At 43.0% G+C, this 17,793-nt stretch overlaps 1 protein-coding gene across 1 annotated transcript in view; it reads left to right on the top strand.

The window, feature by feature from the left end:
• The window catches only part of itgbl1 (integrin, beta-like 1), a 132,444-nt gene that overhangs the window by 98,074 nt on the left and 16,577 nt on the right, over positions 1-17,793 (top strand). Inside the window, exon 9 of the mRNA XM_035773088.2 lies at positions 17,366-17,512. Coding sequence (XP_035628981.1) covers positions 17,366-17,512 — 147 coding nt within the window. The remainder of the gene's footprint in view (positions 1-17,365; positions 17,513-17,793) is intronic.

Raw genomic sequence — 17,793 nt, 5'->3', positions numbered from 1 at the left:
TGATTTAGAATGGACTGCCTGGGGAAAAAATACATGTCATCTGAGCACTTAAATAGTAAATGGAGGACACTTTTCTCGTGGTTCATTTTCTTGCCAGCCAGGTAGGCTATACAGTCCTGTTTAATGTTGTAAAGAGATGCAATGTGCTTAATATTAGGAAAGTTGATAAATAAATGTAGTAGGCCTAGAATATAAAAAGCTGATGGACCTCCTCTTTCTATTAGAGGCCATCAAAACTCTGTTTTCTCATGCAATTGCATAGGCAACAGTAATGTTGTGCAACATGAGCTAATGGGCTCTCATGAAGTGTTTGCTTTGATTTTTAATGTTTTTTTTATTTATGTCAGAGTGATTAGAGGGACAAGAGAGTGCTGAGTGCCAGGCAGTTAGCATGTTTGGTAGGCTACTAATGACCATCAGCAGCATTAGAGCTTGGAGAAGTGGAATTTGACTGCGGTCATGAATCGTGACCGCTGGTGGGGGGGTAATACAAATCAAATCAAATGTTATTGGTCACATACACAGGGTTAGCAGATGTTAATGCAAGTGTAGCGAAAATAAAAAAATTCTAAGGACCTGAAGCGAGGTGACCATCTCTGTCGGCTCCATATTGTCTACGGTTACCATAACAACCTTATGCACACACACACACACACACACATGCATGCTTACACACACACACATACCTACAGGCATACACACTCACACATAAACAGACAGTGTCATATACACACATTTGCACGCACACACGCAAGCATGCACACACACTCACACAGACTAAATAAACAGCCAGGTCAAGAGGACTGATTATAAAGCAATGCAATTTTATCATTCCTATCTCCTTTGATTTCCCAGAAAAAAACACTCTGAATATCTGAATTGTTCTGGAAGCCTTTGAAGTTTCTACATTCTACTCTTGGGAAGTTTTTGCTCATAATTTGTGCGTTTAGACACGCCACCGTAAATGGCAGTGTGATGCTTAACTGGAGTCGTCTCGGAATTAGAAGCTGGATTGGAATTGACATTTCCTGTTGCTGCTGCCATGGAACAGAGGTAGGGGGAGAGATAATGGGATAGAGAGGATGGGGAAGAGAAAGAGGGAGGGAGATGGAGAAGGAAAGGGAAAGAGTGAGGGAGAAAGAGCGGGTGAGAGGGAAGGACAGAGGGATGGGGGGGTGAGGTCTGAGTAGCGGTATATTACTGGTAACTTTGGACGAAAAAAAGAATGACAAAGCTGTGAAACATCATCTTAAATATAAACCATCAACTTAGTGAGAACCAGTGGTGTTAAATATAAGGGTTTCAGCATGAAATATCCTTGATATTTTTTTTACACACTTATTTATTTTACAATGTCAATAAGTATTTGTTGTTAAGTTTCTATCACCAAACTGGTGGCAGTTGTGAAAATAATGACATTTTTGGTTAGAAGCTTTTTTTATAAGGCTATTTTCTGTTGAAACATATTGTCTATCCACTAGAAACTCATGGACAATATGGACACAGATATATAAAAACAAATGAATACTTTATATGAATACATTTTTTTGAAGTTATTCAAGTATAAATGACCAGTGTGACAATATATTGCCATAGTGTAGATTACATGTTTTGCTCAAGCCAAACCCTACCAGACCTGATTTGAATTAGCAACTAATCATAGCCTTCAGTCAAGGCTTTGAAGAGTAGACTCAAGTGTATAAGTGAAAACCTGCTTAAAGGCGACAGCGCTCACTGTTGCTTCGAGAGGCCGGTTTCCATGTCATCTCCTGATGTTCTAAGATATGTATGGACGTCAAATACTGACTTGTATCACGTGTGACCTGGCTGGCCATGTCAACATACACCTTAAAGTACATGGATATAGAATAACTAAGATTTAAACTTATGCACGTATATTCCCATCCCAACTTTTTACTTTTTGATGTCAACACAGACATAAGTGTAGTTTAGATTTTTTTTTAAATTCTCCCCAATTTAATTTATCCAATTGGTAGTTAGAGTCTTGTCTCATCGCAGCAACTCCGGTAGGGACTCGGGAGAGGTGAAGGTTGTGAACCGTGCATCCTCTGAAACACAACCCAACCAAGCCGCAATGCTTCTTGACACAATGTCCACTTAACCCAGAAGCACTAATGTGTCAGAGGAAACACCATACATCTGGCGACCATGTCAGTGTGCCCTGCACCACAGGAGTCACTAGTGCACAATGGGTCAAGGACATCCCTGCCAGCCAAACCCTCCCCTAACCCGGACGACACTGGGCCAATTGTGCACCACCCCATGGGTCTCCCGGTCGCAGCCAGCAGCGACAGAGCCTGGACTCTAACCTACAATCTCTAGTGGTCGCAGCCAGCAGCGACAGAGCCTGGACTCTAACCTACAATCTCTAGTGGTCGCAGCCAGCAGCGACAGAGCCTGGACTCTAACCTACAATCTCTAGTGGTCGCAGCCAGCTGCGACAGAGCCTGGACTCTAACCTACAATCTCTAGTGGTCGCAGCCAGCTGCGACAGAGCCTGGACTCTAACCTACAATCTCTAGTGGTCGCAGCCAGCTGCGACAGAGCCTGGACTCTAACCTACAATCTCTAGTGGTCGCAGCCAGCAGCGACAGAGCCTGGACTCTAACCTACAATCTCTAGTGGTCGCAGCCAGCTGCGACAGAGCCTGGACTCTAACCTACAATCTCTAGTGGTTGCAGCCAGCTGCGACAGAGCCTGGACTCTAACCTACAATCTCTAGTGGTCGCAGCCAGCTGCGACAGAGCCTGGACTCTAACCTACAATCTCTAGTGGTCGCAGCCAGCTGCGACAGAGCCTGGACTCTAACCTACAATCTCTAGTGGTCGCAGCCAGCAGCGACAGAGCCTGGACTCTAACCTACAATCTCTAGTGGTCGCAGCCAGCAGCGACAGAGCCTGGACTCTAACCTACAATCTCTAGTGGTCGCAGCCAGCTGCGACAGAGCCTGGACTCTAACCTACAATCTCTAGTGGTCGCAGCCAGCTGCGACAGAGCCTGGACTGAAACCCAGAATCTCTAGTGGCACAGATAGCACTGCGATGCAGTGCCTTGGATCACTGCGCCACTCGGTCGGCCTAGAGTAGCATTTCCAAGGTGTCTCTGTCCCCAACTGGCAGTCCACAGATTTTATTTGCTTAGCAGTTAATTTAGAGTGTTGGGCCAGTAGCCGAAAGGTCACTGGTTCGAATCCTCGAACCGGCAAGCTGCAAAAATCAGCCGTTCTGCCCTTGAGCAAGGCAACAACTGCTCCCCAGGCGCCGTGGGCGTCGATTAAGGCAGCCCCCCACACCTCTCTGATTCAGTGGGGTTGGGTTAAATGAGGAAGATACATTTAGGCCAAATGCATTTAGTTGTGCAACTGACTTGGTCTTCCCTTCCCCAAGTTTTCTGAGGAAATAAAAATAAATTAGCGTGTTTTTAATTTTTTATGTTTATGGTTGGACATAAAAAGTCTGTAAAAACACCAGCAAATCAGCTCTGAGTGATTAAAATGTAGGAAATATGTTCCAAAGTATTCACACACATAATAGAGAGATTTACTGTATTTGAATGTATTCAAATGCAAGCAGGTTTTGAAATTATGATATTTTTGTCAAATATTACATCTGTTTGGCCTTCTTCTGGTAAATTTGCAGCCTACAAATGATTTGCAATGATGTTCCTGCCCCCTGACCATCCGCTCCAGAAAAAATGTCCTGCGGCTGTATCTAGTTGATGATCCCTGCTGTAGAAGACAATGAAACATACATAATAGTGACACACACAGACGGTCGCTCATACACAGACACAGACACACACACACACACACACACACACACACACACACACACACACACACACACACACACACACACACACACACACACACACACACACACACACACACACACACACACACACACACACACAGACGGTCGCTCATACACACACACACACACACACACACACACACACACACACACACACACACACACACACACACACACACACACACACACACACACACACACACACACACACACACACACACACACACACACACACACACACACAGACGGTCGCTCATACACAGACACACACACACACACAGACGGTCGCTCATACACAGACACACACACACACAGACGGTCGCTCATACACAGACACACACACACACACAGAAGCATGCACCCACATCAAATCAAATGAAATTGTATTTGCCACATGTGCCAAATACAACAGTGAAATGCTTACTTACAAGCCCCCAACAATGCAGTTTTAAGAAAAATAAGTGTTAAGTAAAACTTTGAAATAACAAATAACAAATAATTAAAGAGCAGCAGTAAAATATACAGGGGGTTCAGGATCCAGTTGCAGAGGGAGGTGTTTAGTCCCAGGATCCTTAGCTTAGTGATGAGCTTTGAGGGTACTATGGTGTTGAACTCTGAGCTGTAGTCAATGAACAGCATTCTCACATAGGTGTTTATTTTGTCCAGGTGGGAAAGGGCAGTGTGGAGTGCAATAGAGATTGCATCATCTGTGAATCTGTTGTGGCAGTATGCAAATTGGAGTGGGTCTAGGGTTTCTGGGATAATGGTGTTGATGTGAGCCATGACCAGCCTTTCAAAGCACTTTATGGCTACAGACGTGAGTGCTACGGGTCAGTAGTCATTTAGGCAGGCTACCTTAGTGTTCCCACACACACACACAGACAAAGAGTAAATTCTCCAGAGCACAATAACATCAGCCAACACAGAGAGCAGAAGTGACACTCTCCCTCTTGGTCTTATTAATGATGGAAGTGGATTGTTCACATCACTTGAACTCTTCTGAGTACTGTCTCTATTATCCACTCTGAAACCGTACCCAGACAGACAGACAGACAGACAGACAGACAGACAGACAGACAGACAGACAGACAGACAGACAGACAGACAGACAGACAGACACACACAAACACACACACTACCGCACTCAAACACACACACACACACATAAACACACATCTGAAAGATATGTTTTGGTGAGCTGTGCCTCCCTTCCAAACAGTGGTGCATTGCAGCATCTGAGGGCAACTCTCTCTTTTAGGGAGAATGCAAAAGGAATGCCAGTGCATTACTGGGGCTCATTGTGCTGCCTTGCAAAGTGACAATGCCATAGAGGTTTTTTTAGGACACTCAGGGCTCTAGGAAGAATAGTGGAGGCCATCACGTACACACACACGCATGCACACACACACACACACACACGGAAACACACACACACACACACACACACGGACACACACACACACGGGCGGACGGACGGACGGACACACGGACGGACGGACACACGGACGGACGGACCCACACACACAGATGGATGGACACACAAATGCACACACACATGCTTTCCATCTTCACAGGACTGCTGTCAGCGTAACACCGTTTACATTGTTAACTTTGGAGCCTGAGAAAATCTGTGTGTGTGTTTGTCAAGTGCTGAGTCAGGCAGCCCACTCCTTTCCCACTATTATTTCACTCTCTCTCCCTTCTTCCCTCCTGTCTACCCCTCCCTCTCTTTTCACCCCGCCTTAATCTCAGATTTATCTCTGAACTTCATTCTGATTCACACAGTGGTGGAGCCAGGTACCACAGCCAGGTACCACAGCCAGGTACCACAGCCAGGTACCACAGCCAGGTACCACAGCCAGGTACCACAGCCAGGTACCACAGCCAGGTACCACAGCCAGGTACCACAGCCAGGTACCACAGCCAGGTACCACAGCCAGGTACCACAGCCAGGTACCACAGCCAGGTACCACAGCCAGGTACCACACAGTAAAACATCCATTGTTGCCACATATGTTCCTATCAGTTACCAGGTAAACGCCCGTGGAAATAGTACCAGAACATAGAATGCTACCTGAGAAGGTATTAGGGTTTAGGATGCACGGTTGAGGCTGGACCAGTTACCGTGGAAAAGAGTTAGTATTGATATAGCCAAGCGTCTGCGTTACCCACAGCCACACAATTTCGAGAAGAGATTCTAACTCAGTCTCACGAATAGAAATGATTAGGAGATAGTAGAATAGCTTTTTGTAAGGCCCTGGAGAATAAAAATGTAATATTTGTTTGCAAACCAAGTCGACAAACGCAATGGGTCTTGATAGGTGGAAAATATTAATCTTACAACTGCCTCGTGATAAATAAATAAAAAACATCCATCCCTCCCTCCTGATTCACACACACACACACACACACGCACACGCACACGCACACGCACACGCACACGCACACGCACACGCACACGCACACGCACACGCACACACACACACACACACACACACACACACACACACACACACACACACACACACACACACCTTACTTATAAATCTCCAGTACCAGTCTAATTGTAAGGACTGGGAGACTGCTGCTCCCTCCAAAGCAATTAACCCCTCTCCCAGGCCGGTTGATTGGAGCATTGAGTTGACTCGCTCCCAACCGATTGTGCCAAACTCTTCCCCATCCACTGTTTAATCCACAGGCCCCCTCCCTCCTTACAAGACCACAGTAACTGATGTGTCAATTTCCATATGATAAAAAGCACAACAGATACGGAGGGAAGGCGGGAGAGAGGGACCTTTCAACTAATTCCCTGGTTTTCCAAAAATCCTGGCTGAAGAATCTGGATTTACTGCTAGGAATCTTCCAATTAGAATATCAGGAAAACCAGGGAATTTAGTGAAAGTTCACGGAATTTTCCAACCCTAGTCACCATTCCTTTGATGGAGTCAAGTAACTAACTTCTTGAAAGTCAGAGGATATAACTGATGTTACGCTTGCTTCGACATGATGTGCCACATGAGGTGTGATTCAAACAGAGACAGAGCTAGAAGGAGAGAGAGAGAGAGAGAGAGGGAGAGAGAGAGAGAGAGAGTGTGTGTGCATGTGCATGTGCGTGTGCGTAAGTATGTGTGGATGGGCTCAGAGGAAGGGGTTGCCAGAGAATGGCATTTCATTGTTGGAAGGTTTTCTCTTCCACTGGGCTTTGGCAGGCGTGATAAAAGCCATGATTGTGTTTGTGTGTCTACATGCGTATGTGTGTATGTGTGTGCAAAGTTTGCGTAAGTGTATGTGTAAGTGTGTGAAGGTGCGCGTGTCACACCAGACCTGGGTTAAAATATTATTTAGGGTATTTCAAATAATGTATTTAGAAATGTTTTTTAAAATAGTTGAAATCACTTCAAATTAAGGTAGCAGTTTTGGCCACATTATTTGAAAATACTCAGATACACAGAACCAATATACAGTGCCTTGCGAAAGTATTCGGCCCCCTTGAACTTTGCGACCTTTTGCCACATTTCAGGCTTCTTATCGCAAGAAAATTCTCTGCGATAAGAAAGAAAGTGAAGAGAAAGTGATCAAATTAATATTGTACATCTGTGAGGGGTTCCTGAGTCGCGCAGCAGTCTAAGGCACAGCATCTCAGTGCTAGAGGCGTCACTACAGGCCCTGGTTCAATTCCAGGCTGTATCACAACCGGCTGTGATTGGGAGTCCCATAGGGCGGCATACAACTGGCCCAGCATGATTAGGGTTTGGTCAGGGTAGGCCGTAATTGTAAATAAGAATTTGTTCTGAACTGACTTGCCTAGTTAAATAAAAGAAAAACGTAACCCAGGTTTGTAGCCTCGTAGTGTACCACACTCTTATTACCATGGCTCACAATTTTATATTACGTTGAGAAAATGATTGATTGAATATACAAAAAACAAACTGTGTAAATCATGAAACATTGATCTGACAAAGGAGTACATCTCTGAAACTCATCAGAAAACCAATCTATATTTTTCTATGGTATAGGACAAGCCAGTTGCATCAAATGAATGTACTGTGTCTGGTCACACACAGTTGCGTATATACACTGAACAAAACTATAAACTCAACATAAACTTTTGGCTCCATGTTTAATAAGCTAAAATAAAAGATCCCCAAAATATTCCATACACACAAAAAACTGATTTCTCCCTGTTTGTGAGCATTTCACCTTTTCCAAGATAATCCATCCACCTGACAGGTGTGGCATATTAAGAAGCTGATTAACCAGCATGACCATTACACAGGTGCACCTTGTGCAGGGGACAATAAAAGGCCACTCTCAAATGTGCAGTTCTGTCACACAACACAATGCCACAGATGTATCAAGTTTTGATGGAGCATGCTGACTGCAGGAATGTCCACCAGAGCTTTTGGCAGAGAATTGAATGTTAATTTTTCTACCATAAGCCGCCTCCAACGTTGTTTTATAGAATTTGTCAGTATGTTTAATCTGCCTCACAACTGCAACACAACACAACCATGTGTATGGCGTCATGTGGGCGAGCGGTTTGCCGATGTCAACGTTGTGAACAGAGTGCCACATGGTGGCGGTGGGGTTATGGTATGGGCAGGTATAAGCTACAGACAATGAACACAATTCCATTTTATCGATGGCAATTTGAATTCACTGAGATACCGTCATGAGATCCTGAGGCCCATTGTTGTGCCATTCATCCACCGCTATCGCCTCATGTTTAAGCATGATAATGCACCTATGCCCCATGCTGCAAGGATCTGTACACAATTCCCGGAAGCTGACCTGCATACAAACCAGACATGTCACCCATTGAGCATGTTTGGGATGCTCTGAATTGACATGTACAACAGTGTGTTCCAGTTCCAGCCAATATCCAACTACTTCGCACAGACATTGAAGAGGATTGGGACAACATTCCACAGGCCACAATCAACAGCCTCAACAACTCTAAGGGAAGAAGCTGTGTAGTGATGAGGCAAATGGTGGTCACACCAGATACTGACTGTTTTTTTTTATCCACTTCCTTACTTTTTTTAAAGGTATCTGTGACCAACAGATGCATATCTGTATTCCCAGTTGTGTTAAATCACTAGATTAGGTCCAAATTCATTTTTTAAATTGATGGATTTCCTTATATGAACTGTAACTCAGTAAAATCTTTGCAATTGTTGCATGTTGCATTTATATTTTTGTTCAGTTTTTTGTTCATGTACACTACATGAACAAAAGTATGTAGACACCTGCTCATCGAATATTTCATTCAGAAATCATGGGCATTAAAATGGAGTTTGCTGCTATAACAGCCTCCACTCCTCTGGGAAGGCTTTGCACTAGATGTTGGATAATTACTGCGGGGACTTGCTTCCGTTCAGCCACGAGCATTAGTGAGGTCGGGCACTGATGTTGGGCGATTAGGCCTGGCTCGCAGTCAGCGTTCCAATTCATCCCAAAGGTGTTCGATGCGGTTGAGGTCAGGGCTCTGTGCAGGCCAGTCAAGTCCTTCCACACCGATCTTGACAAACCATTTCTGTATGTACTTTGCTTTGTGCGTTTCCACTGCTCCAGAGTCCAATGGTGGAGAGAATTACACCACTACGCTTGGCATTGCGCGTGGTAATCTTACACTTGTGTGTGTGCTTGCTCGGCCATGGAATCTCATTTCATGAATCTGCCGACAAACAGTTGTGGTGCTGACATTGCTTCCAAGGGCAGTTTGGAACTTGGTAGTGAGTGTTGCAACCGAGGACAGAAGATTTTTTACGCTCTACGGGCTTCAGCACTCAGCGGTCCCATTTTGTGAGGTTATGTGGCCTACCACTTCGCGGCTGAGCCGTTGTTGCTCCTACACATTTCTACTTCACAATAATAGCACTTACAGTTGACCAGGGCAGCTCTAACAGGGCATAAATTTGACAAACTGACTAGTTGGGAAAGTGGCATCCTATGACGGTTCCACATTGAAAGTCACTGAGCTCTTCAGGAAGGCCATTCTACTGCCAATGTTGGACTATGGAGATTGCATGGCGGTGTGCTCAATTGTATACACCACTCAGCAAGGGTGTGGCTGAAATAGCCAGATCCACTAATTTGAAAGGTTGTCCACGTAGTTTTGTATATACTGTATAGTGCATGTACATTTTAAAAAAACATTTAAAGATTTGAAACAATATTAGGTCAGGGCTCGATTCAATCCGTATCGCAGAAGTACAGTGTTATAGCGCAATTGAAATTTAAAGGTAATTCCCGATTGAGCCGACATACTCTGTATGCCGCATTTACCATGAATGCAGTCTCCACTAACATGGGACATTGCCTTTAAATTTATATTGCGGTGTAATGCAGATCTTCAGCGCTTACGGATGGATTTGAGCCCTTCGTGTGTGAATCAGATGCATTTTTATTGAGCTACATTTTCAAATCCAATCGCAATCAATTATAATCAAGGACACTGAGCCACAATGACAATTTAGATTGCAGGTGTACTACATTTTATTAAGTGAATATGATGATAATAGACCAAAAAATGTAATGGTAACACATTTGGTCAATACAATCACATGCAATGAAACGGTACTCGCCCACCATGACTACCTGAAAAGTTCAGGGAGATTGGTTGATGTCAGTTGAGTTGAGTCCCTATCCTCATTAGACCATCTGTCTCTTCCGATTGGTTTCCTCAGACTCAGGGCAAGGAGCTGATTCCCATGTCCTCTTTCGGGCAAACCTTTTTCACACTGTCCTCATCTGACCTGACAATAATACAAATAACAATACATGTACTTTTAAAGTCACCCAAGGCCCCTGTAACCTACAAAAAGGAAACAACTAAAAGCAGAAAACCAACGTGGAAATGCATTATTAAAAACAGAGCCAAAGATAGAATAACTCCACAGTTTCATCCAAGATGTGCAACTCGAAGGGTCACTCTCCCTCATCCTCTTACAGGGGACCCATGGTAAACATAGGGACAAGGAAACTGTCCTCTGATTCTGTCTTCATCTTGGAGGACAGGCCTTCTGTCTGAAAGCCTCCTGGGAAACCAGAAGTGGATGATTATGTGTCTCTCTTTCGGGAGACCCTTGGCATCATAGAGGTGTCCTCCTCTGATCTCCCTCTCCTGGAGGATGAGTTCTCTGGCTGGGTGCTGTCTGCTTGACTCCCTGCTGTGGCTGAACCCATGCTCCTGAACCAGGTGACCCATGCTGGCACCACAACGGGGGCAAGGACACTGTCAGACCCTCTGGTGCCCTCAAGGCTGGAGATCTGGGGCTCTTCATGGTGCTCGCGCATCCTGGCCTCCATGATCTTGGCCTCCACTGACCAACCAGATCTTTCGAGATTGATGTCGATATTGGAATATCCATGTCCTGAGGACGTCATGAAGTGCCTTCAAAACAGGCCAGTAGGGGCAACAGTGAGTGCTACTACCATCAAGTAGGCTTGGATTTTGCTCAGGCATTGTGGATGTGGGTGGTGGATATCCTGTGACTCTGAATCAGAAGGTTATGTGTTTGATCCCAGTCGTGGACACTGGATTTACATTTTTATTTTAGTCCCATCCAAAATCTTAACCCTTACCGTAACCATTTGAATGAGTGCCTAAACTTAACCCTTCTCAATTTTACATTTAGAGAAATGGAACGATACACAGTATCAGGAATCTTCTGATCCCATGACTCTGGATCAGAAGATTGTGTGTTTGATCCCATTCGTGGACAGTTTTTTTTTCTTTTAACCACTTTTTATTTATTTACCTTTATTTTAACAAGGAAGTCATTTGGAGACTATTGTCTCTTTTACAAATGAGCCCTGCACAATACAAAAATAAGCACATACAACAGGCAAGTATATAGACACACATAAAGATAGACAATATACACATTAAATACACATTAAAATACAAAACACAGTCAATTAAAACAAACACATTCTTCAACGCATCCAATCGAAACATCTTTAATATTGTTATTCCAAACATAGTGTGGAAGGAAATTAAAGGCTGATTTACTTAAATCTTTAGACACCAAAGAAGTCTCCAAAGTTAACCAACCCTCGAAACGGGTTTGATAACCTGTCATTTTAAAGCTTAACAGGGATGTCGGGTAAATCGGAAGCTTATGGAGCAGAGCTTTGTAAACAAAAAGAGAGTAAAGATGTGATCTATGTGACTTTAAAGAAGTTCAGCCAGCCTTGTTACAGCCAGGTCAGCAGTAGGCGCAATTGCGTACATAATAGTATCATCCGCATATGGATGAAATGTAAACACTTTTTTTTACAGATTGACCAATAACATTTATATAAAAAGTGAACGGGTCCTAGTATCGACCCCTGCAGAACACCCTTTATGTACTCTATCTCAAGAAATTCAAACCCATCAATCATGATGGCCTGAGATCTGTCACTAAGATAACCATGAAACCATCAACAGACGTTAGATCATAGTCAAGGACAACTTGTTCAATACATAGCATGATCAACAGCTTTTGACAGGTCCACAATCAAGGCAGCACAATTCATTTTAGCATCTAAAGAATTGACAATATCATTAACAACTAATGTGGTGCTGTGATAGTGCTGTGCCCTGGCCTAAACCATGTTGTGAAAGTTGTGAATCTTAGCTAGACATGGAAACCTGCAGTTGGTACAACAATTATCTAGATCACTACTCTTCCCGCCCTTATGGAGTGGTAGCACATGAGCTGTGTTCCATACTTTAGGGATATATCCTGATAATAATGTTAGATTTAAGATATAAGATATGGGTTACAATGAGGTGGGAAGCACACTTGAGCACACTTGAGCATTCCCAGCTGAAGTTGATCAGCCTCTGTGGATTTCTTGGTATCTAAAGCAAGTAAGTAATCAAGGATTTATTTTCTGTGAATTGCCAAAATGCAAAAACTTGACTTCTGTTTTCCAAATAAATCTGTAAAAGTTCCAAATCAGTATTTAGCCCACTCTTAAAGGCACTGCATTGTCAATCCGATGTTGGCATTGGCAGTGCAGTATTTACGGTGCTACGGCCTCTGCAGAAGTCAGAGCATTCATACTTCTTCCGCGTCGCAGAGCAGCCCAGAGCTGCTGTGAAGGAAGTTGTCAAGAAAGTGAGTTTGTGTTTTTCATGACCTCCCGCCCTTACCTACTGTCAACCAATCATGTCAATGTGGAGCCCTCCAATCATGTCAGTACGGAGCCCTCTGAATTGTTTGAAAATTTGAGAGATACGAATCCTCTGACCACATTTCGGATCAAGCATAAATTGGCTTTTAGATATTGTAGGGCTAGACGTTTAAAAAAATAATAGCTTGCTGAAATAAAATGACGATTAAATGCATAAATTATGACATTTTTGTCTAATATAATAATAATAATATATGCCATTTAGCAGACGCTTTTATCCAAAGCGACTTACAGTCATGTGTGCATACATTCTACGTATGGGTGGTCCCGGGGATCGAACCCACTACCCTGGCATTACAAGCGCCATGCTCTACCAACTGAGCTACAGAAGGACCTTGTCTGTAATGGGGGAAGTCCAAATGAATTTGTGGGGGCAGTTCTCCATTTTTCCATATTTCTCTTACTATCAGAATGAGTGGTTACATAATAATCAAATCTAGCCTTTATACTTAGTCTCAGACATTGATTCCTTAGTTGCCTTGAGGTTTGCCAATCCGGGTCTAAGCCTATGTTTCTGGACTTGACCCAGGCTACATTTATCTTACAAATGACTTCAGATAATTCAGAACTGAATCAGGCATTCCATCTACCTTTAACTCTCAGAGTTTTAAAGAGAGCATGATTATCTACAATAGTGTCGAAGACATTTACAAAAAAAGCTTGAAGCTAAATCAGGTTCAGAAATAGCTGAGATACAACCAAGGTCACTAAAATAAACATAATGTCAAAAAGTGTGTTCAAGTTCCTCTTAGTGACGACAGGAGGCTTAGATTTATGCATTCTCACATCTCTGACACAGACAACTGGGCAATGGTCACTAAAATCCAGTGAGAAAACTCCATTAGCGGCATATTTATCTGGAGTATTAGTCAAAATAAGATCAATCAAGGTAGATTTCGATGGATCTTTAGGATTCGGCTGTGTAGGCTCAGTTATCAGCTGAGAGGTTTAGCTCAGAGCAAATATCCTTCAGCATATCTGACTCGGGCTGTTATAGTGACTAGTTGGGGGGACCATATTACTGCCACACTAGCAGTCATGAGTCATGACCGCAGTAAACTTCCATGTGACTGTTGAATCTCCTCTTATGCACTCTGGACATGGTTTGGTAGTACCTAACTCACTAACAACCAGCAGGTTGCTAATGTCCTGGTAAACAGGGCTCCATTGTCCCTCTAACCACTCTGACATCAATGCAAATGCAATCTAAAAATCACATCCAACACGTCATCAAAACGGCAGGCGTATCGTACTTTTAAAACTCACCTCACTGTGATGATCAATTTGAAGAAAGAAGTTCAACGGCAGGTTGAAACTGTTTAAAGCGTGGTGTTTGTGGATGTTGTTTCAAGTCCTAACACAACGAAACGGACAGCGCTTTCTAAAGTGATGATTCATTCAAAACACCCATACACATTTTAGAGCTTATGCATGGCAACCCAAGCCAGAAAAAAAACAGAATAAAAATGATTACACACATTACATAGCCTACCGCATATTACACATTGCAGAATTACATAAAACAAAACTGATTTAAGATGTCTTTGGTACATAATTGGTCTAGCCTATACTCCAAAATTAAACACATTTGAGTAATTGCTTTTTGAGTGTGGACTTTATGTATTATTATGCCCAAGGCAATGCTGTTGGTTCATTGATTTACAGGCCAGTTGACAGCCAGCCTAAATTAGTGAATTTGTATTTGATTTTTCATATTTTTTTTTTATAATGAATTGGGCGACACGCTAACTTTAGCCATGCGTTTTATCTCCTCTTCTCTCCTTGATTATTTTTCTTGAGCACACAGCACAACGGTTTAGTGAAATATGTTTTGTTTGTGAAAACATGTCACTATCGATGTTCCAGAACCGATTTCACTTGTTTCCCCCCCAAATGAAGCACGTAGTATCTGCAGGAACAAGGTTGGAGAGGTGGAATTTGGTAGAGTTTGGGCGGAATATGTTGAACCTGTTGAGCAGCGAGAACCTTCTCCTCACACAGTGGTGGATGTGTGGAGTGAAAATAGTGTTCTTCTATTTATTTCTCAGCTGCTCATATTAAGCACATACTCTGCTTTATAACCGAATAAGCCGACAAAACCGACCAGAGAGGAAGGGCACGGCTACAATTCACTATCAATTCTTTATTCGAGTGCCCCTGTTCCCGCCCATTTCATAATAGGCCATTCTAAATTGAAATGTAATTGTACATATTAGTAAAGACAAGATTAAATTGAGAATAATCTGATGGGTGAAAATATGATCTCTTGATTTTTCAAATCCTCAATAGCCTGTCCTCGCACCATGCAGACCATGTATGTTGATTTCGAAGAAAGTCTCATGTTTTGTGTCATTCACAACTAATGTTACCCAATAACTCTGTCAGTCGAACAGGACCTGTTTCAAATGATCACTTGTACGCTCAACATATCCGCTTCATGCGCGCACTCACTCTGTAATTGGAAAAATAACCTTTTTGATTGTAATTCTGCTATAAAATCATGTAAAATAAAACAATGGCACGGGACTTATAAGCATATCTTGTCAGCTAAATGAACAAGCCTACAGCCTATGGCATGGAGCATAGACAGATAACATAGGCCTACACAAGGCCAACTCATATTCTTTCACCTGAAATACATTTTCATATATAGTGTTTGTTATTATTCTTTTTATACTTTTTGAAATGTATCAGTGGCTTGTATGGGTGGAGGCCTGGAGAGGCTAAACGTGGTTGTGTTAATTAACAGTAAATTACCGTGAGACCGGCAGTCTTTTGCATGACAATAACCGGCTGACAAAATGTCATGATCGCCACTTCCCTATTTTAATATTCATCTGACACTGGTGTCCTCCAATCAATATTAAAATCACTCGTTATTAATAGTTCAGATTTACCATACTGACTGTAGATAGTAATTCAGATAAACTGTTAAGAGCACATGAAGGAGCCGAGGGAGGGCAATACACTCTTACTAGCGTCAGCTGGTTATTAGCCCACCTCAAGAACAGACAATACGTTAACCATTTGGAATGAGAGCCTAAACGGAATGTTTTAACCCTATCCCAAACCTTAACACATACCGTAACCATTCAGAATGAGTGGCTAAACTTAACCCTTAACTTCTACATTTGACATTTGGAGAAGTTGAACGACACAGGAGCAGGAGTAACGAAAACACTTCAAAATTTGATGTTTGGAACAACTTTGAAATTTGATGTTTGGAAACGTGGATGAAGTCTAATTCTGCAATGAGATTGTGAGAGCTGGTTGCACTGACACTGCCTGTTCCACCTCAGCCTCATTCAGGGCATCATTCCTAGTCACTGCACACTACTGGCATTAGCCAGCGGGACCGGCACACACGAAAAAAGGTGTTACCTCCAACCTAAAAGGGTTCTTTGGCTGTTCCACTAGGATAACCCTTTTTTTTTTGTTCAAGGTAGAACCCTTTTGGTTCCAGGTAGAACCCTTTTCGGTTCTATGTAGAACCTGCTCTACACCTCGTTTTAAATGGATTCCAAAAGGGTTCTACCTGGAACCAAAAAAGGTTCTACCTGGAACCAAAAAGGGTTCTCCTATGGGGACAGCTGAAGAACCCTTTTTTGAAAAATACAATTCTAAGAGTGCAGAGGATGACTGGGAGGGTGTGGGCTCTATGAAGAGGTAGAGACCCAGCTCTCTGGACTCTTCAGACTCAGAGTCACAGCCAGACACATAGGCTCCTCCTTATCAGATTGAGAGTCGGGGTCAGACTTGTAGCCAAAGTCATAGTGACATTTAAAAGATTCAAAGTTCGACGTGTCTTCTCAGAAGGTTTGGTTGTTGATGAGGAGAGTTTTGAATTTGTCTCTAGAATGTTGTGAATGTAGAATGTTATTGATGGTTTCCATGGCAAACCAAGCTTATTTTTTTGTGATGCACTAGGTCCATTCAAGTGATGTCATAAAGGTGGTAACGTGGCCAGAGAGGAGTGGAGATTCAAAACCAAACAACTTCAAATTTAAGTTCCAATTTTTTCCTGTCAGGGGTATTGTGTGCAGTGGTTCAAACAACCACTGCACACAACTGTATGTCTACCCTGTCCCCCACCAGGTCATGGTTTCTACTGGTTTCTATTGTATAACATACTGTATGTCTACCCTGTCCCCCACCAGGTCATGGTTTCTACTGGTTTCTATTGTATAACATACTGTATGTCTACCCTGTCCCCCACCAGGTCATGGTTTCTACTGGTTTCTATTGTATAACATACTGTATGTCTACCCTGTCCCCCACCAGGTCATGGTTTCTACTGGTTTCTATTGTATAACATACTGTATGTCTACTCTGTCCCCCACCAGGTCATGGTTTCTGTTCATGCGGCCGGTGTATCTGTGGTGACGGCTGGTTTGGGAAGTTGTGCTCGTTCCCTCGGACATGCAAAATGACTGACGCTCAGAGCAAAGAGCTGTGTGAGACCGCCGATGGAGTCATGTGCAATGGAAAAGGTTCCTTTGTTTTTTACTGTGTTATTCTATTACATTTATTTCATTTCTATCTCCATCTATTGGCTTCTTTTGTGTCTATTCTCTGCACTATTTCATTCCATTCCATTCAATTATTTTCTACTCCACTGATTTGTGTAGACCACTTGAGTAGAGCTTTCCATGAGATCTGATCACACAGATTAGGGTAGTAGCAGGCATAAGGAAACAGCACCCTCATACCTGCAGTCTTCTGGCTTCAGGTATAAGAGACATAAGTGGTTTCTTAGGGCCCGGCTGCTTGG

This window comes from Oncorhynchus keta, chromosome 7, assembly GCF_023373465.1.
Source record: "Oncorhynchus keta strain PuntledgeMale-10-30-2019 chromosome 7, Oket_V2, whole genome shotgun sequence".
In the NCBI taxonomy this organism is placed as follows: Eukaryota; Metazoa; Chordata; class Actinopteri; order Salmoniformes; family Salmonidae; genus Oncorhynchus; species Oncorhynchus keta.
Note: the sequence above shows the minus strand (reverse complement) of the source record. Positions and strands in the feature narration are given on the sequence as shown.